Source organism: Fusarium subglutinans (assembly GCF_013396075.1).
Source record: "Fusarium subglutinans strain NRRL 66333 chromosome Unknown NRRL66333_c0000016, whole genome shotgun sequence".
Lineage (NCBI taxonomy): Eukaryota > Fungi > Ascomycota > Sordariomycetes > Hypocreales > Nectriaceae > Fusarium > Fusarium subglutinans.
Genome location: NW_023502079.1, coordinates 20,721 through 39,920, shown reverse-complemented (window position 1 = coordinate 39,920; position 19,200 = coordinate 20,721). Strand labels below are relative to the sequence as shown.

General features: G+C 47.2%; 8 protein-coding genes across 8 annotated transcripts; 5 read left to right on the top strand and 3 right to left on the bottom strand.

Annotated features, from left to right (window-relative positions):
• Nucleotides 1-1,223: 1,223 nt before the first annotated feature.
• On the bottom strand, nt 1,224-3,390 carry FSUBG_1838 (f-box domain protein; the record flags this gene model as incomplete). Its single annotated transcript, XM_036679546.1, has 3 exons — nt 1,224-3,183; nt 3,225-3,251; nt 3,308-3,390. The coding sequence occupies 3 exons, from the start codon at nt 3,388-3,390 to the stop codon at nt 1,224-1,226; spliced, it is 2,070 nt and encodes a 689-aa protein (XP_036542481.1).
• Nucleotides 3,391-4,386: 996 nt separating this feature from the next.
• Nucleotides 4,387-5,245, top strand: FSUBG_1837 (histone H2A; the record flags this gene model as incomplete). The annotated part of the gene is made up of 3 exons (XM_036679545.1): nt 4,387-4,497; nt 4,873-5,004; nt 5,057-5,245. 3 exons carry the CDS (start codon nt 4,387-4,389, stop codon nt 5,243-5,245), a joined length of 432 nt encoding a protein of 143 aa, XP_036542480.1.
• Nucleotides 5,246-5,982: 737 nt separating this feature from the next.
• FSUBG_1836 (uncharacterized protein) lies at nt 5,983-6,810 on the bottom strand (the record flags this gene model as incomplete). Its single annotated transcript, XM_036679544.1, has 1 exon — nt 5,983-6,810. The coding sequence occupies one exon, from the start codon at nt 6,808-6,810 to the stop codon at nt 5,983-5,985; it is 828 nt and encodes a 275-aa protein (XP_036542479.1).
• Nucleotides 6,811-11,831: 5,021 nt separating this feature from the next.
• FSUBG_1835 (ER lumen retaining receptor) lies at nt 11,832-12,646 on the top strand (the record flags this gene model as incomplete). The annotated part of the gene is made up of 4 exons (XM_036679543.1): nt 11,832-11,859; nt 11,922-11,980; nt 12,033-12,099; nt 12,153-12,646. 4 exons carry the CDS (start codon nt 11,832-11,834, stop codon nt 12,644-12,646), a joined length of 648 nt encoding a protein of 215 aa, XP_036542478.1.
• Nucleotides 12,647-13,268: 622 nt separating this feature from the next.
• Nucleotides 13,269-13,880, top strand: FSUBG_1834 (transcription initiation factor TFIID; the record flags this gene model as incomplete). Its single annotated transcript, XM_036679542.1, has 2 exons — nt 13,269-13,430; nt 13,476-13,880. 2 exons carry the CDS (start codon nt 13,269-13,271, stop codon nt 13,878-13,880), a joined length of 567 nt encoding a protein of 188 aa, XP_036542477.1.
• A 224-nt stretch (nt 13,881-14,104) lies between these two features.
• FSUBG_1833 (ribosomal S19 mitochondrial) lies at nt 14,105-14,529 on the bottom strand (the record flags this gene model as incomplete). Its single annotated transcript, XM_036679541.1, has 4 exons — nt 14,105-14,138; nt 14,188-14,370; nt 14,420-14,435; nt 14,487-14,529. The coding sequence occupies 4 exons, from the start codon at nt 14,527-14,529 to the stop codon at nt 14,105-14,107; spliced, it is 276 nt and encodes a 91-aa protein (XP_036542476.1).
• Nucleotides 14,530-15,386: 857 nt separating this feature from the next.
• On the top strand, nt 15,387-16,483 carry FSUBG_1832 (endoglucanase 3 precursor; the record flags this gene model as incomplete). Its single annotated transcript, XM_036679540.1, has 3 exons — nt 15,387-15,575; nt 15,622-15,758; nt 15,808-16,483. 3 exons carry the CDS (start codon nt 15,387-15,389, stop codon nt 16,481-16,483), a joined length of 1,002 nt encoding a protein of 333 aa, XP_036542475.1.
• Nucleotides 16,484-17,406: 923 nt separating this feature from the next.
• Nucleotides 17,407-18,526, top strand: FSUBG_1831 (uncharacterized protein; the record flags this gene model as incomplete). Its single annotated transcript, XM_036679539.1, has 2 exons — nt 17,407-17,926; nt 17,973-18,526. 2 exons carry the CDS (start codon nt 17,407-17,409, stop codon nt 18,524-18,526), a joined length of 1,074 nt encoding a protein of 357 aa, XP_036542474.1.
• Between the last annotated feature and the right edge of the window lie 674 nt (nt 18,527-19,200).

The following is a 19,200-nucleotide window of genomic DNA, read 5'->3' as shown; positions in this document are numbered from 1 at the left end:
CCCTCTTCTCCCTCTCTATCTCAGTCATCCATCCTTCTTCGACAACAGACTGATGGAGAGGATGAGACTGGCATTCCTTGATACGTAGGTTGAATAGGCAAACATCCCATAATGGGGATTTGTGAGAAATTCCGCTACTTATCAGAAGAACATTTTTGCCGGAATTGTAGAAAGCTCACTGGGGCTCTAGTTCAATATGTAATACATCTTCTGTTCTTTAAGGGGCGTTGTGTGTTCCGGCCGAGTTGACACCGGCCCTACCACGAGAGCCTGAAACTTTAGATTCGAAATATAAGTCCGTTGGCGAATGCAATACAATGCCGTGAATGAGTTAGGAGTCGGATGCTCACCTTTTCTCAAGGGACTGGACCGTCTCGTTGGTAGGTATCTCTCGCTTCCTGGTGACAGACACTATGTAACCCTCGTAGCGGAATAGATAGTCAAGTTCTGCACTGCTATCTATAAAATATTATGCAAAACTAAATATTGTCGGGGCGATAATTCCCTGGTTTATTTCTCTCCTCTAGAGTGCAATGTGGAAGTGTTCAAGTGCGTTCCATACATTCCCTTCATACCTCCTTCAAGACACTCTTGCTCTCATAAATTCGTTTACAGTCTGTGGACTAGAATCATAAAATACCGGCCTTGAATTAACATGCTGATCAATCGCAGCCGCTTTGGTCTTGGCTGGGTGTTATTTTAATTGCTTCATCCTGTTCAAGAGACGCCACACAGCAGGCAAAAGCGAATTGTGTTCGGGATCAGCGTTCTGCTTCGAGTTTTGATGTCAACATTCTGGGCAGATCTATAGAACACATTTGAGATAGAAATTCTAACATGATACCCTCCGGCACATGTATGTCTCCAATACTGTAAAGATAAAACCCCCCCCTCACAAAAACAAGCTTGGGCGTTTTCATGACATCCTTCACTGGAGGTCAACCTAATTACAAAGAGTGACTGGTGCATCAGATACAATCGAAAACCATACTCGGCTGATGAAGTCCTGAATAATAGGTATCCGACATGTGTGTTGACTGGCTTCACCCCTTAATTTTGTCTTCATCCACGCCCTGGCCTGCATGTGCCCATTTCAATCATCACTAAAGACAGATCAGTGGTAACACAGACCAACGACATAAGAGTTCCCTTACTTGGCTACCAGCTGGGCTTACACTTTTCGTTTCATATGTGTGTCTGCTAAAGAAATATAATGCCGGGTTTCAGTCGCCGTCTGAAAGACGCAATATGAGCCCGAGAAGAATTAGCTCTTCATATGTAAGTAGAGGGTGTAGTACACCTTCCACGTATTCATTTGTATCATGGAGCCCCATTTTCGGGGACAGCCTCAACTCTTCAGCACCCATATGCTCCTTTTTTCTTCTCTTGGACAACATAGAATGTAGTATGACAATCTCGATCTTCGCCAATTTGTTCATGTTACCGATTTCCGGGTCAACTTCGACGTCATAAAGATCCCGATGATATGATGCCTGCTCCATGTATGTGGGATCGTGAGAAATATACTTTTGATCGGACGAACGTGTAATAAAGCTCGTAGAACGATCGGAATGGGACAAAAGAAACACGTCTGATTCGAGGCATAGTTTGGGCGACGTGACACATGTAAAGTGCTGAAACGCCGTATTCCAAGGCAAGCAGTTATTTTTGCTGAGGTCTTTGAATTCTCGCCAGAGGCCTCTAGTGTGATCCGCCTTGTCGTCTAGGGAGTGCCCGGAACCTAGAAAGGGGTTGACTTCGCAAAAACGGAGGAAATGGTCATGAAGGTCCGGTTGGTAAGAAGTGACAAATCGCTTCAGGTTCAGCATAGAGCTGCGAATTTGCCAAATGATTTCATGCCACCATAAATAAATCCTCTCCACCTGTCCACCAATTTTGGTTGTTGCGGGTAACTCGTGGCCATCAGTCCAGAAGCCCTCCTGCGTGGTCGGATGGCCAACGTGTCGTGCTAGGACCGCACAGTCTTCGAGGGAAAGCTCCTCAAGATCCAAAGAAGTAATCCAGTCTACTTCAAGTTGATGGCTGAAGACGAAGCGCCCCAAAGCAAGGCTTCTGAGCTTGGGCATTCCATTCCCGCTACCGATAAGACGTATATCAATGTTGGGGAACCAGCCCCAGTATGACTGGTAATGTAGCGAGAGGACCTGTAGGTTGGCAGTGACCGTCGAGGAAAGCCAGGTGAGAGGCAGTTGAGTGAACATCTCCCGACATTGATTTGGGATCTCAGTTGTCTCTGAGAATCTCCCTCCTCCCCACCTTTCTTTGTGCTGCGCTACGTCAAGCCTCAAGGCCTTGATATTTCCCATGGCTGTATTGAATTCGGGCATGTTCGTGAGCTCCGGATCATGGAAATCTCCCAAATTGGAGATTATGAGAGTAGATAGAGTAATCGGAGATGACGGGGTGCCCTGATGAGGGATCTCGATTGTTGCGCCGGAAAGTGTGTCGATGGGTGTTGACACTTCCTTGGTGAATGTTCCCATCAAAATGCGAAAAACACTTTTCAACACCCTACTCCTGAACTGGTTGGAACCTTCTTTAAAATCCCGCAATGTGAAGCTGGCGTCAAAACACAGATGCAGAGTCTGGATGTTTCGAAAGCGAGCTAGAAGGGGCAATGCATCCCAGAAGACAGGAAGGAACTCGAACTGGTCTTTCTCCATATAGTAAAATCCATTGTATACTATGCTGGAAACATCACAGCGGACTTCGCGGATAAATCCACTCAACTCAGACTTAGCGAGCTGTATAAAACGTTGAGGGTCGTTGTTGTCTTTAGCTCGGGCGAGTAATCGAGTGCGTTGAAATAGTTGTCGTGAGGCTAATGATGAAAACCTGTGGTCGACGAATCGCAGGTTCTTGATATCAGATTGTGGAAGAAACGAAATTACATTGCCGAGGTCTCTGGTGGTAAATGGTGAACCCTTGTAGCAGTGGCCATGCTGAACATGTAAGGGCTTCTTGCTTCCTCGCGTTATTGAAGAGTGAATTGGGAGCTTGGTGACGTGCAGTGATGAAAGTTCGCAAGCTGGAGTTGAGGAAATATCATCAAGTGTTTTGTTGATAATGGAGGATGTTTTGTTGATAACGGAGGAAGGAAGGATATCCTTCCGCCCGCTTTTGAATATGGAAAGCGCGTTCGTGGCGAAGGCCTTTTGCAGACTGGGAAGGGAAGCAGCAACGAGAACCAATGCGAAACGAACTAGTCATTGTAATCAAGATTCGAGTACCTATTTTGGAGAAGTGTTTCGATTGTGATTCACATCGAGCATAGTTAAGGTGTTACCAAAGCCGTAAGTACAGAAAGACTTGATGCCTTCGACGGGTGCGGAAGAACTGGTCAGATACTCCGTAGTGGGCTTTATCCATATCGCCACGAGATGAAAGTATTTTTGGCAAGCTGATTCTCCTAAACCGGCTACCAGATCTACTCTAAAACTATGTCACCTTGGTGAATGATTTCTAGGTTGGGACGATCGATATGTCTTGTTTGGAAGGTTCGGTAGTTGTAAGTCAGGTAAATGCTCGGTTAACAAGAGGAACAACAGCCACACTTCAGCCACAGCGGGACATGATCAACTCCAAACCGAGCCTGAGTTTCAACTGTTCAATACACAACGACTTCTCATCAAGTGTCTAACAAGATGCCCTGACTTGCCAAAAACTGAAAAGATACCGCCTCTGTACCAGCAGCTATGCAAGTACATGGTGTATCATCTTTATGGCATTCAACAATCTCCGGGTGAGACACAGCTGTGATTATGCGGCAACCCGTTCCAAGCATGACAGCAAACAAAGATGAGATGAGCCAAGTAAGTATCAACACAGCTCCTCCGCCAACACCTCTAGGAGCTTGAAAGAAGTCTTTCTTGAACATGCTACCTTTCCTCAATCTATATTTACCCTTTTTGAGGGCTTTGCAGCACCATAACTCCTGTTTTGGTGATCCCTAACCAAGGACCTCTTCTCACACAGCCTTTGCTGGCCCAGCTTGATGGCCGGGTTTATCTCGGGTCACTCAGCCAATGAGAAGCGCCTCTTCATCGGCAAGTGTAATGAGCAATTAAGCTTCCAGCAGCGGGCAGAAGCTACCTGAGGCATGTACCTCTGTACCATCCAATCCCGCACCGCATCTCACGCAAGCTCGCCCTTCGCCAGAGCCTGCCTGAAGAAACAACATCAGCAGCACCGCACCGCAGCCCGCTAAATTTCTGCCACTACGAACTCTCGATCCCGCGTTTTTCACATCAACAACATCAATCGCCATTTCGACCGATCGGCTACCGCGTTCGAACCCGTATTGATTCATCCCCAAATTTTTCATACTTTTATCTTACGACTTTTTTTTACGCGATCACATCGACAATGCCTGGTGGAAAGGGCAAGTCTTCTGGCGGAAAGAGCTCCGGCGGCAAGACGAGCGCTGCTGAGGGCACCAAGAAGCAGCAGAGCCACTCTGCTCGTGCTGGTCTTCAGGTGAGTTTCAACTTGAGAGGTAGAAGAGGGGGATAGGCTTGCTTTGTCGACCGATTTGCGCACATCCCATGTCCCGCATCCCACATATTTCAAGTTTCACGATCCGTTCCCGACGCGTCGAGCATCTCCGCACGACAAGAAAATCTCTTCAAATTGACAGCGCATTTTGCATTTGGCCCTCGCCGCGCGTTTGAGCTGATGCGACGGTTCGGCAACTGTTCACCGATATTCTGGGGCCGCTGTCGACGTTATTTGTATGCATGTTGGGGATGAAACGGGACATGACGGAATGCGCAAAACAAAGACGGCTCGGGAAACATTTCTATCAAGGATTGCTGGCTTCATTCGAACTCGTACTAACGTGGTATTTTCCAGTTCCCCTGTGGCCGTGTCAAGCGTTTCCTCAAGCAGAACACCCAGCAGAAGATGCGTGTGGGAGCCAAGGCTGCCGTGTACGTTACAGCTGTTCTGGAGTACCTGACTGCCGAAGTCCTCGAGTTGGCAGGCGTAAGTATATGAGTCATTGTTGCCTGGAATTAACGCTAACATTTCTACACAGAACGCTGCAAAGGATCTCAAGGTGAAGCGTATCACGCCCCGCCACCTCCAGCTTGCCATTCGTGGTGACGAAGAACTCGACACTCTGATTCGTGCGACAATCGCCTATGGTGGTGTCCTGCCACACATCAACCGCGCCCTGCTGCTCAAGGTCGAGCAGAAGAAGAAGGCCAAGGCACTTGAAGGCTAAAGACGCATCGTTTTAGGCTCTATTTTGCTTTTATTCTATGGGACTTGCGGTAACCGGTATATGGGATGGTAATGCAGAAATGTTTGAATTCGAATTCGATGGCGGCGTCGCGTCGAGATGTAGCGGACGTCCGCACGACCACAGCTTGGATAGCTGAGGGCGCCTGCGCTTTCACTAAGCACACGACGAGCTCTCGGGTCGGATCTAGAAGCCGGTACCCGATGACAAGAGGGTTCACGTTATGACGGAACGCCACTGTGCTGTTTGACTTGCGCGAGCTGTGTACAACAGTTGTGTTTTCACCTTGGTGTCTGGTCTGGTCTGGTATGAGATGCGACACGGAACCGCTGTGCTGATGGACTGGATTAGGTAGACACGGAAATACGAGTTCCTGGTTAGTCATCGGACGTTCAATGTTAAAACGAGTGTGGTTTGTTATGATCTGTTTGCGTCAGGAATGTGGATTAACGAAGCTATCACGTCCGTTCAAATGATGTCTACCTATTAAGTCCGCTTACTCAAAACAGTCGCTATTGCACCCATGATTTTTGCTATCCCATTCATTCTCTTGTATTCCCTGAATATCTCTTTCATGCCAGCCAAGGGGAGCTAAGAGATCTCGGGGCCTTGATTCTCAGTGACGAAAAGACTTGGGTAAGTTTGGTATATTCTAGTAGAGCTTTAGACCAGTTTATTCCGGTACCCTGATTAACATCAAATCATTTCTCTTCTATTCATCATCCCTCAACGTTTTCCTTGTTTTCTTTAGCTCGACTCGCCATAGTTGAAGCATACCAAGTATCAATATCCCTCCTGTACGCCGCCAATATCTCATCCTCATCGTCCTCAACGTCTTCAGGAGCTGTCATTCCCTGGTCGAACTGTGGAAAAAGCTCACAAAGGGGCAGCTTACCTGCTTTTTCATCATCCTCGTCATAAAATGTCAGGTGGAATTTGCCTCCGATGACCTTCTGAGGACTCTTCATAAGTGCTTCATAGCGCTCACTGTGGCACTGGCTGGGATAGTCGCAGTCTAGCTCGCAGTTCTGCTTCCTTTCAAGCATGCGCTCCAGCCTTTCCTCCGTAAGATGGGTGCGTGATTCGACTTCAAATTTGTATCTCTTTGCTCGACGCTGTACGCTATCCATGCCATCGAAGCTGCGCTTGATGCGGCTCTCCCATCTCTCAGGCCGAGCTTCATACTCTGAGCGAAAGCGCTTCCAGTCGTTGTATTGACCCCAGAACTCGTAGTCGTAGTTGTAAAGCTCTAGGGATGGTCGTTTTGAGCATTCACGGCTTGGGGGAGACTTCTCTGTGGTATACATGCTATCTGGACTATTGCTGTTTGAGAGGGGAGACTGTTGATACTTTCTGGTCGGTCTGCCGTCTAAGCTTTTGCCTGACAGGTACTTGTAAGGGGGGTTACTGTTGTATGAAGGACACTTAATACAGCGGCTTGTGACGGAGAGCCTGTATACCTGCTCGCATCTGTGACATTTCCACAGAATGGGTACCGGTGCTCCTCCAGGGGGGTCCTCGGGGGGAATGCAGTTGAGGGTAAACATTCTGATGGGCTCCTTATCCAAGAGGTGAATTATTGTTTCTGTGCCTGGATGCAAGTTTCGCGGACTGGAAAGCATCTAAGTTATTGTCGACGACTTCTGGAATATTGCGTGGTTGAGTTGCAGTGAGCGAGTATGGTTGAGGTAATACCAACTTATCTGTAGCATGTTGCATATATGGTCATATGAAGTTCGGGAATGAACATTATGCTTGATTGTTGATCATACAATGAACTTCCAAGGCATCAATAGATGTTCGTTCAATCGAGTTCAAAGGGAGCCGAACATATAAATCTTGACAAAGCTGCCTGGGAGAAGATTGCCATTGTCTTTGTTCCAACCTATGAGACCAGGGCGGTCGTGAAAGAAATATATGTGAACACCGATAATCTTTTGGATGTCTGAACAGCAAGCAATGTATAATAGCAAGAGATAATGAGTTGTCCACTGTCTGCTTTCATTTCGTGTTGTTTGATCTGTGGTGTCGTTGTTCCTGTGTCGACCATCAGGGCAACCTGCAGGCATGTTAATGCAACTCGAATATAACTTCTTTTTTCCCCGCCAAATATTGGTTTCAAGTATTGCATCATTTGATTTGGCCCTCGAATGTTTCATGTTCAAAACAAGTGTCTCCTGTGTGTCGTTACAACAGCCCTGGAAGTCCTGTCAAGGTCAACTGTAAACATGACTTCAAGTATAAGACACGGTAATCGATTAATCAATTACAATAATTCTGTGGTCTTGATATCTGTGTTTAGTTCTTGCAAAGTCAATAGGCGACGGTATCGACTTGCTTTACTCAACCAGCCCAGCCAGTGCCTCAGAGCTGAGCCCTTGAATCCATCACCGAGACTTGACACTTCGTATTATTTCAATCACTCGGCTCGTAATTGAAGCCATGTTAGCTGCAAGTGTTTTCAGTGTATCTAAATAACGCTAAAGTCTTGAGATAAGCGATTACCTCCTCATGGGTTGTCCGTAGCAACTAATCTACTAAGCTTTTATTTGTGATAAGGTAACCGTATCTCGCCGTCACCCGCTTGAATTACTTCAAGCCATTTTATCCAGTACAGTCATAGACCGATGAATCATTGAGAACCACTACGCTCTGGAGATATCTATGTTATGGAGGCCCTACAAAAATCAGTAGTGTGATGAAGCCAAACCAGAATTTCTCCGTTATTTATACGGCACGAGGTCATGATAGATTCATCATCATGACTCTGGCTTCTTGAAGTGAACAAAACTGTGACGCCTCTATGCCTCCAGCAAACTATCAAGGTGCTGATATGTCCATGGCTTGATTTTTTTGTTTCTCTTGAGTTCTCAATGGCCATCATAACTTGTGGTTCCGGTTGCGCCTCATGGATATACTTGTACGATCTTGGAGGGGTAATGTTATGCCATGATCACCTGTTGGGGTCATTTTCGAACTTAGCTTGCTATGAATACATGTTTGTAGATTGTTCTGGAAAAATGATATTTTAATAATAAGTGTTTTTGAGACGCAAGAAATTACCGTCAAGGTCTTGTCTTATAGATGTGCGTGCTGTATAAGATAGACACTTCGATACCTCATAGGTATGAGCTAAGTCTACTGGATCAAAAGACATACTTTCGTGCTCAGGATTCGCTCTCGCTTTCGTATAAGCGAGCTCTATCCGTATTAGCTTCAGGGTGTATACCTCAAACCGAGTGGAATAAGAAGAGGAATCATGTTACTCTGCTTGAACTTTGCCAGAGATTTGTCCGTTCTCTCTCGATACAGCTTGTTTTCTAGAAACTTACTCCTCAACTTTACAGAAAGGTCTTCAAAGCTTCTACGGGACAACGCTCCGATCTCGGTACATACGCGGCTCTTTGAGATATAAAGAAAGTTTATTTCCCTTAGAAGCGCTTAATACAACAGATACGGCTTTTATTACGAGCTTGGGTGGTGCATATACGTTGCCATCAAACTTCACGCTCCCGGTTTCGATGCCGAAGCTCGGGAGTTCATAAACTTTCACGGACTTGTGATCTACTTGATGGTTATGCTTTCTCGGTGTAAGTCCCTGACACTCACATTACGTGACTACCTCAAAACTCACGATGCAAGCTTCGAAATTCAAAACAACGAGTGTTTGGACACGTAGCCCAAGGGTTTCTACCCTGGGTTTGAGTTAAGGAGACTATCATTTGTCTATATAGAGACGAGATCCTCTCACTTGGGACATGATTCTTTTCTTCTCCTCATGCGAGTTTTGATATCATGTTATCGGCTTTCTTCCTTCCTTCCTTCCTTTCTTTCTTTCTTTTTCATTCATTCATTCATTCATACACATTAATTCATTTCAACATTTATGTAACATGATCCCACATACGAGACGCATGCTGCGACTCTAATCTATTCACCACTCTTGTCATAAGGCACGACTCATCCGTCTTGGCACATCTGCATAAGCTATCCCCCCTTTGAGAGGACCGGGCCGCATCAAATTTCTTTCAGAGAATCTTTTATGCTTCAGACGCCTTCTATCGGCAGGGACGGTATCCCAGCGGGTTGACGAACCACGCCATGGTACGCCAGCAAACGACAGATGGTACCGTACACGGACACCGTCAATTAATCATCCTCCCTCATGTTAGTCTACTTACCAGGTTCCATATGCGAACGTCTTTGGTCCTATGAGGCATCATGGATCAGGATTCCATATTCGCACTCATCTGGACGTAAAAGAGACACCGAGGGAGAAAAAATGAAAACGAAAACGAAAAGAGAGAAAACCAGAAAAAAAAGAGAAAACACAAGAGCAAAGCAGCCAGCCAATCTTCTACTGTTCTGTCAGGAGTATTGCTCTTGGCAGAAACAAAAGTCGCACAGCTCAAGTCAACTCGAGGTGACCTAGCCAAAACTCACGAGCGGTAGGCCGGTATCTACTCGAGGGGCAGAGCACGGAGAAGGTTTTTCACCAACTCTTCCAAGTGTCTCCCACCAGGTGATTGGTAGCCTTTGAAGAGACGGTGACGGCTGAGAGTGGACGTACCAGGCACTGCTTGCTGCATTGCTACAACTGATACTTTGACTCTTGTCGGGGCTGGCAGTTCGGTCAATGCTATCTGCTGATATCCGCTTGGCTGCTCAATACTTCGAGAGCTGAAAACGGTTTTCGACAGTGTTTGGGGCCTTGCGTGAGAATACAGCTGTTGAGCATTTGATCCATTATCATGACCGACACTCCAACAAAGACTAAGAGGATTGGCACAGGACATCACCAAGAGACCCAACTGAGTAGTGATCTAGCCCTCTCGAGGGCCGGGTTAAATTAAGAGGATCCTGGTGTTGTTCCAACGACTACCAAAAAAACAATAAAAAGATAAAAAAAAGCAATAGCCCCCAGGGGGTTACCAAGAAAACAACAACACGGAAACGGTTCAGCGGCGTCATCAGTTCTTACGTTTCTTTCTGATACCCCCAGACTGGCTTTCATAGCCGCTGCCGTTAATTCACCTCAGCTCCAGGGACTTGTGTCACTTTCAGAGAGTGGCAGACCTGTGAGCTGTGAGTGAGTTTGCAATGTTCTTGGTCATGAATATCTCATATGATCACTCATGTTGGATATAGCAAGACTTGGTTCCGATGAGTTGTTGCGGTTTGCTCTACAAGCATCAATTGTGGTCTTTCACTTGAGCCGCTTCTCAAGCTACCTTTGGCGCTTGAGGAATTTCATAGCTCTCTCTTAGGGCAACCAAAAAGCAGAGAGCAGTATGATCTGGCGTCCTTCGAACATTCCAAGTACCGCCCTGCCCCTTGTTCACACCTCAGATGCCTCTCGCCAGGTAACTTGAAGTGGCTCGAGAAAGACAAGACTGAATCAGTCTTTAAACCAAATCGGAAAGAAAAAAGAAAAAGAAAAAAGCAAGCTGCCAATTGGCCTTACCCAGTGGATATTGGGCATGTCTCTTGGGGGATAGGGTTAGACGACTCTCAACTGTCCTGACAGTGCATGGTCTTTGATATACCTTACGGCACGGTTTTTCATAGGGGTATGTATCTTGGGCCTGTGAAAGCTGAGATTTGGGCATGATGATTACTATAGAGTCAACATTATGTTATGATAGAGCTCGTGTTTCCTGCCTCTATCCTGAGCACTTCCTAGCTGTAACAATTGGTTGCAGTTGAAGTTAGGGGATGGATGGTGGACGAAGTTCATGGGTTGCCGATTGCGATTTGATTTGCACCAGAATGAAGTATCGATATTATTGTTATTGGGATACAAGGACTGTCTGTTCCTGCCAAAGGATTACCATTGGCCAGGCATATTTGTTTGCTGGATTTATTTTGCTTGGATGGCGAACGGCACCTGCGCCCTCGATCATCTTGCGTGTTCTGCAACATCATAAAACAACAGAAAAAACCTGCGGTTAGTTTTAGTAAATATACTGCAACCGTACATAAAAACAAGCGAAGCCATCGTGATGTGATATATGTGCTCCAATATGTGACATAAATTGTCGTTGATTCACTTACAACTTCATGATATCAGCCACACACCCCTGAGCTGTGGCCTTGCATCAGACTTTGATGTAGGGCGTCAAAATAAACTCAGCAAAAGGCATTCTAAATTTATTCTCAACTTATACTAAAATAATGCAAAGTTACAAGCCTTTTTGTCATTTAGGATCGAGGTCCCGAGTTTTCTTCCCTCCCTACCTACTAGGTAGTTAGTGTGGCTAGAATAATGTGGCGCTCAACCTGACACATACGAGACATTACGTAGCTGGATGGCCCAATGAGCTTGCAATCGCGTCGTGTCCTTTTTCAGCCAAAGCTCAGTTTCAAGATTCATGATTCTCCCAAGCTCCCCTTGTCAATCCCTCGAGCCATCACCATCCAACCCTCGTCCCGAACGATCCTCAATTGTATCCGTACTCGCCCGCCTTTGACAGGTTGTCGCTCGCTTCCCACCCGCTGCGCTTCCAGCAGCTATCTCTCAACTTGTTCAAGCTTCCTATCTCAGCTTTGCGACAACACCACCACAATCATGCCTTTGAACGTGTTCCGAGTCCTTGGTACGTTTTCGACAATGCGGAATCGACGGCTTCGTTGAGCTATTTGCTGACTTGTAGCACAGCGGATTTCTCGCATCTCGGCTCCATTTTCATCTTGCTTCACAAGATGGTGCAGCTCAACGTTGGTCCTCCCTTGTCAGACGCTGTGGATCAGCAATACTAATCGACTTCAGAGCTGCTCGGGTATCTCCTTCAAGTCGCAGACACTCTACATGCTCGTCTACATTACCCGTTATCTTGGTACGACTCCCGTTAGCAGACCCCAGAAGCGCATTCTATCTAACCTGCTTCAGACCTCTTCAAAACCGATAGCATCTACAACTTCATCTTCAAGATCATGTTCCTTGGCTCCCAAGGTTACATCATCTACCTCATGACCAACGCCTACAAGCCTACCAACGATCCTAATGTCGACACCTTCCGAGTCCAGTACCTTCTTGCGGGAGCTGCTGTTCTCGCCATCGTCTTCCCCTATCATTACACCATCTCGGAGATTCTGTGGGCCTTCTCCATCTGGCTCGAGTCTGTGGCTATTCTCCCCCAGCTCTTCATGCTTCAGCGCACCGGCGAGGCCGAGACTATCACCACCCACTATCTCTTCGCTCTCGGCAGCTACCGCGCTCTTTACATCCCCAACTGGATCTACCGATACTTCGCCGAGACTAACCACAAGGTCGACACTATCGCTATCGTTGCTGGTATCGTCCAGACCGTTCTGTACAGCGACTTCTTCTACATCTACTACACCAAGGTCATGAAGGGCAAGAAGTTCAAGCTCCCTGTCTAAGCGATCAGCAAGACACCAAGATACCTGTACGAAAGAGAGCATCAAGCTTTCAAAACACGTCTTATACGTTTTGACACTGTAACGATGAAGTAGCCAATAGGCAAGGCAAGACAAGACCACAGTTTTGGTCACGACAACTCCGGCTTCTGGAGATGCATGCACGGCGTTGGTTTGGGAGGTCAACAAAGGCGGTAATTACAATGGCGTCGCCGTTTGGCTTGGAGATTTTGGGGAAAAGGGATGGTTGAATTCAGTGCTGTACCAAGTCAAAATAGAGTGTAGTCTATTTGCGTTGAATGCTGCTATTTATCTCATTTGTAATGAGCTCAAGGCACCATACAATGAGGAAACGAAGAGGCATATGAATAATAAGGCAGGGAAATACAACATGCGAAACTACGAATGCTGGTTTATGCTTATTTGATTGTGCCTGGTTGGCTTTCATTAGTCCCTGTAAGCTTCTTGGCATTGTGCGGCTCATGCAAGCCCAACAATGGATTAACTACATTACCTAGACCATGACATCGAATCACGTGATTATCTCTCTTAACGCGTCGAGCATCAACCACTTTGACTTCATCTTCAACATCTTAATCCACATCGCATCATCAAATCTTTCAATATGGCTAGTGATGCGCCCGAAAAGCCAGAGCAGACCCCTCCTGCGCCAGAGGCACTCGCTGATGAAGCGCCCGCTCCAGCGATTCCCGATCCTCGATTACCAACTCACAAGGATGTCTCACTACGAGAGTTCCTGAACAAGATGGATGACTATGCGCCTATTGTACGCACCAGAGGCTCCTGATTCAACTCATCTAACGCTCTCTAGATTCCCGACGCAGTCACACACTATTACATGACCAAAGCCGGTCTTCCACCACCTCCTCAGACCGATCCTCGCCTCGCGCGACTCCTCGCCCTAGCAACCCAGAAGTTCATCGCGGACATCGCCGCAGATGCATACCAGTACAGCAGAATCCGCGCATCTTCAAACACCAACAATCCTATGGGGTCTCTTGGTGCAGCTGCCGGATTCCCTATCCCTGGTCAACCAACTGGTCAGCCCGGAAGCAAGGATCAAGCTAAGGGCGCACCGCTGGGCATCCAGCGACCGGGCTATGGAGGTGGTGGACAGGGCGGCAGCCAGAATAGGACTGTCCTGACTATGGAGGATCTTGGTATGGCTGTTGGAGAGTACGGTGTCAACGTCAAGCGTAGCGAGTTCTACCGCTGAGAACGGATTTGGTTACATGACTGCAAGGCGTTACGGTTCGGCGTTCACGGAAGGATTTGGGTCCGTACATGATATCAAATATGAAAACCAGGAAAGTCATAGCTGGTTACAATAGATCGCCTGAATATGCGAATGGATCCCTTCGTTGAAATCATTGCTCTAGTGATGTTACATGTAGTCTTTTGTACATGGGTATACCCAGATTCCAATCCCTATTTGATATTCTACCTCTTATCCCAAATATTAGGCTTTCGTGTTCTATAATCAGTCAGAATATATCCATCTGTCGGCTTAGACCGAGACTTACGGTGAGAATTCGCCAAGCTTGTGTCCAACCATATCTTCTGTAATGGTCACCTCATGGTAATCCTTTCCATTGTGCACCTCGAACTTGAGACCGACAAAGTTGGGCAGAATCGTAGCTGATCGAGCCTGTGTTCGCACAGGAGGCACCTTATCGCTGGAAGACTTGGGCCATACAATGGGTAGGCTATCGCATGTTAGAACGGTCAAAGTAATCGAATCGGTCGTCGGCTCACGGTACCAAGTGCGGCCCTATCAGCAGTATTAGCACCCAACAACATCACAGCATGGATATTGGCATACCCTTCCACACTGATCGCTTAAGAAGAACCCGTGTCGCGTGCATTATCGCTGGCACATGTCGTTCCCTCGAAATTTCAGGCCGGCATCACCAAGCTTCAATGCGACGGAGCAAGCCGGGGGTTGTTTTTTCCGACCGGTTAGTCCGAGACTTGCAGCACGTGACTACCCCAGCACACAACGGCTACCGGCACCTCTGTGCTTCTCTCACCTGAGGTTTAATATGGGCATTGCAAACGGAGAAAGAATCCCACCAACGAGATAAAAATGCTTGTTTCAACAAGAGTTGATCATTTTAATCATTGTACGACAAGTTGCGTCATTGATGAGTTCTACTCCTTATTAGGAGGACTACAAGAAAAAAGAAGTATCTTTTTCCAGAAACGAGTCAAGTGGCCTTGATAGAGTATTAAAGTTTCTGTCATTGGGTACCTAGTCTTGAAATGTCAGCCAAGGGATACTATACAACTCTACTCCACGAATATCATCTCAACTTTCCTTGCTTCAAAATGTTCAGTACCGGCAACACGGCGTGTTAGTGAAATATCAGGGGGGCTAGCTCCTGTTTCATCCAAACAAACAGGGAGCACCGGCAAATCAGTTACCACCAAACTGGGTCATGTTCTGGAGAAACTATTGAAACGTGCAAGTCGACCGAGTCTATTCCTATATGGGCTCACGGAGGATCAATAGTCAGTCTGGGTTCGCCCTTGTCACATCCCGACTTAATGAACATGCTACGAAGGGAGCTATGCGTAGTACCGCAAGTTGGGCCGAAGCTGAATGTGTATATATACTCGTCCATGTTTCCTGTATTTCTTGGCTCTGCTCTCCATGGCTCGTTGATCGATCCTCTTACAATCATTTGAAACAAGAAACGAATATCCACTCCTTCTAGCAAACATGCGGTTCACAGATTTCCTTCTCGCAAGTGCTGGCGCTTCCCTTGCTCTGGCTGCTCCTCACACTACGAGGGCCAAGGGCAAGTTCCTCTTCACTGGTTCCAATGAGTCTGGTGGTGAGTTCGGTGAGGGTAACCTCCCTGGAACGCTCAACAAGGACTACATCTGGCCTACCACGAGCTCAATTGATGTAAGTATCTTGACTTATATCTTGTCCGTCGTACTGACTATGGTAGACCCTCGCTAGCACTGGTATGAACACCTTCCGTGTGGGCTTCCGCATGGAGCGAGTGACTCCCAGTGGTATCACCGGTGCCATCGATGAGGCCTACTTCAAGGGTCTCCAGGACACTGTCAACCACATCACCAGCAAGTCAGTGATTACCTCTCCCATATTCACACAACTCCACTGACACACCCAGGGGCCACTATGCCGTTATTGATCCTCACAACTATGGCCGCTTCAACGGCAACATCATCAAGAGCTCTGACTTTAGCGTCTGGTGGCAGAAGGTAGCCAAGCGCTTCGCCAACAACAAGCTCGTCATCTTCGACACTAACAACGAGTACCACGACATGGACAACTCTGTCGTTGCTGCTCTCAACCAAGCTGCCGTCGACGCCATTCGCAAGGCCGGCGCAACCTCCCAGTACATCTTTGTCGAGGGTAACGCCTACACTGGAGCCTGGAGCTGGGTTTCCAGCGGCAACGGCGCTGCTATGAAGGATCTCAAGGACCCTCAGAACAAGATCATCTACGAGATGCACCAATACCTCGATTCCGACTCCTCTGGTACCTCTGAGACTTGCGTTAGCTCTACCATTGGTGCTGAGCGCCTCAAGGCTGCCACCCAGTGGCTCAAGGCCAACAAGAAGAAGGGTATTCTTGGTGAGACTGCTGGTGGAGCTAATTCCCAGTGCATTGCTGCGCTCAAGGGTGAGTTGCAGCACTTGCTTGACAACTCTGATGTCTGGACTGGTTGGTTGTACTGGGCTGCTGGCCCTTGGTGGGGTGACTACATGTTCAGCATGGAGCCTACTACTGGTACTGCTTACAAGAAGGTTCTTCCTCAGATCAAGCAATTCATCGGTGCTTAAGCGATGTCGTGGGCATGGTTTGACTTAGGGAAGAGGAAGAGAACGAGGTGACTCGTGAGGTCTGATTATTGTAAATACTTACTCGACGTAAATAGTTTCTTGAGTATAAATCAACGTTTCTTGTTTTATATACAGCCCTTAAGACTGTGGGATGTCAAATCTATATTGTTGTGATGACCATGAGAACACATTTACATCACTGTGACCAAAAGACTACTCAAGATTAGTACCTACCTTGTATCCGTACTACAGTTTTCACTGGCTATGTGCTCTTTATAATAAAATGGTTGGCTCTGGCGACCTGAGTTATCTACACAAAGGCCAAGGCTTCAAGTGACTTCATATCTAACACTGCCTTATGGAAGTCTTAATATTGGGCTATCGAAGATATTAAATAAGCAAAGCAACGTATAATAACCCTGATAGACCTTCAGATTGCATCAAGATATCGTAGGTACTAATATTGGATTGAAGTAAGTGGTAGTCGTGTAAGTGATACAGGGTAAGCTGATTGGTAAGAGTGGCATTGAGTGGTGGGGTATCACGTGGAGTCGAGACTTTGCGACGGACGCAATGGTGAGAGTGGGCGTTCCCCAAAGACCAACTAGGGATTGCCCGGTCGGAAAACACCAGATTTCTGGCATCCCCTTTGCATCACCATATCAACAACGCTTCGATTGCTTCATATTCCTCATGCGATTCGGTCGTAAATAGCACAAACCCGACCAATACGGCGTTCGCCTCTTCGACGACGCCCTTTTCTGTGCCATTGTTCTCTTCCAAAGAAGCCACTTTCCCTCTTCCCGCATTCTCGACGGCCAAACCTAAATCCTATTTGATCTTCAACACCACAGTGTACGACCCACGATTCGTACCTCGCAACTCCTACAGAAACCTAGCGACCTCCAACAACTAAAATTTCGATGCCCAGCGCAACCGCTTCCGGAGCTGATACGGGTGGCTCGGCTCGATCTCGCGATCATAAGCAGGGTAACCAGGGACGATCTTTCACCCCCGACCAAGAGGCAGCGGTCATTCGTATCCGAAGATGCGAGGCCACTGCGTTTTATGACATTCTAAATCTTTCGAGCGTCAAGGACACATGTACCGAGGCTGAGATCAAGAAGGCTTATCGGAAGCTGTCGCTTCTGACCCATCCCGACAAGAATGGACACCCTCACGCAGACGAAGCCTTCAAGATGGTCAGCAGAGCTTTTGGAATTCTAGGCGATAAAGAGAAGAGGGAAAAGTTTGATAAGTTCGGCACAGATCCTGATAGTCGATTCGCCAGCGCCCAGGCGAATAATCCTTTCTTCAACCAACGAGCTGGTGGTGGTGGAATGGGTAGAGGTGGCCCGATGTTCCAGGATGATTTGACTCCGGAGGAGATGTTTGCCCGTTTCTTTGGCGGAGGCGGCTTTGGCGGTGGTGGTCCATTCGGAGGTGAGCAGAATTGACAAGCAAAATGAGACTCGTACTAATGTTGCAGCCTTTGACACAGGTCCTCAGTTTGTTTTCAACTTTGGAGGAGGTCCTGGAATCAGGGTTCATCAGTTTGGCGGAGCTAGGCCGAGAACGCGACCCCGAGAAGCCGAAGGTGGTCGACAGAACGAAGGAAACGCTTTTCAAACGTTCCTGGGCCTACTGCCCATCATCTTGTTCTTCATCCTACCCATCATCACATCCTTCTTCTCCGGCGAGTCTTCAACAACATCGGCATCAGGGCCTCGCATGGTCTACGACAATCCTCTGCACCCGTATACAGAGCAGCGCACGACACCGAATCTCAACGTCAACTACTACGTTAACCCCGACGAAGTTGCCCAGTATTCTGAAAAGAAGCTCAACAAGCTCGACCGTACAGCTGAACATCAGCTTTTGAGACACCTCAAGAACGAGTGTGAGAACGAGCTGATATACCAACGGAGATTGAGAGATGCTGCTCAGGGCTGGTTCTACCAGGACCCTGACAAGATGGCACTCGCACAGACATACACAATGCCGTCTTGCGAGCGGCTGCAAAATCTTGGGGTGAAGGTTTAACGACGTACTTGCACAGATGGCGCCGTGAGCAGGTGGAATTTATATACTTTTCTTGTATAGGAGTTGGCGTTGTGGCATTTCTGGGACTGCATGGCGACGAAGGAACAGACCTGACAAGCGAGCAAGCAAAGCAAGGGGAGGACGACGCCCATAATCAAGTCATGTATCATTCAGTAGCGTTTAATGCTTAAGGATGTGTTTTCCTATGGGGAGGTATGAAGAGGATTCAATTCGAGGTAGATTTGTTGTACTACGTTTAGAATGCACACTAATCGCTTCTTTTGACTGCCAGCCACCGCAAGATACCTTATTCTCTGGATGGCCTCGGGGAGCAATAAATGTAAGACCCTAGGGGACGGTATCAAAATAAACTCAGTAAAGAGTCCCCTAAGCTTAGATTAGACTTACCTAAATATTTTCGTCGCTTGGGGTCACCTAGGATGGCTATTGGACCCTTGGTCTGAGCGTTGAATGGCCGTTCTAGCCGTTGAGTCTAAGACATTTGATGGATCATGAAGGAATGAGTGCTTACTCCGTCCACTAAGACATTCCTCGGTCTATAAGATTTTATGTTCTCATGGGAAATAAGTAAAAGAAAAGAAAAATGAAAGAAATGGTTGTTCCAGTATGAATACATATCCCATATTATCATGTTCACTCAGTTAGTCGCGGTG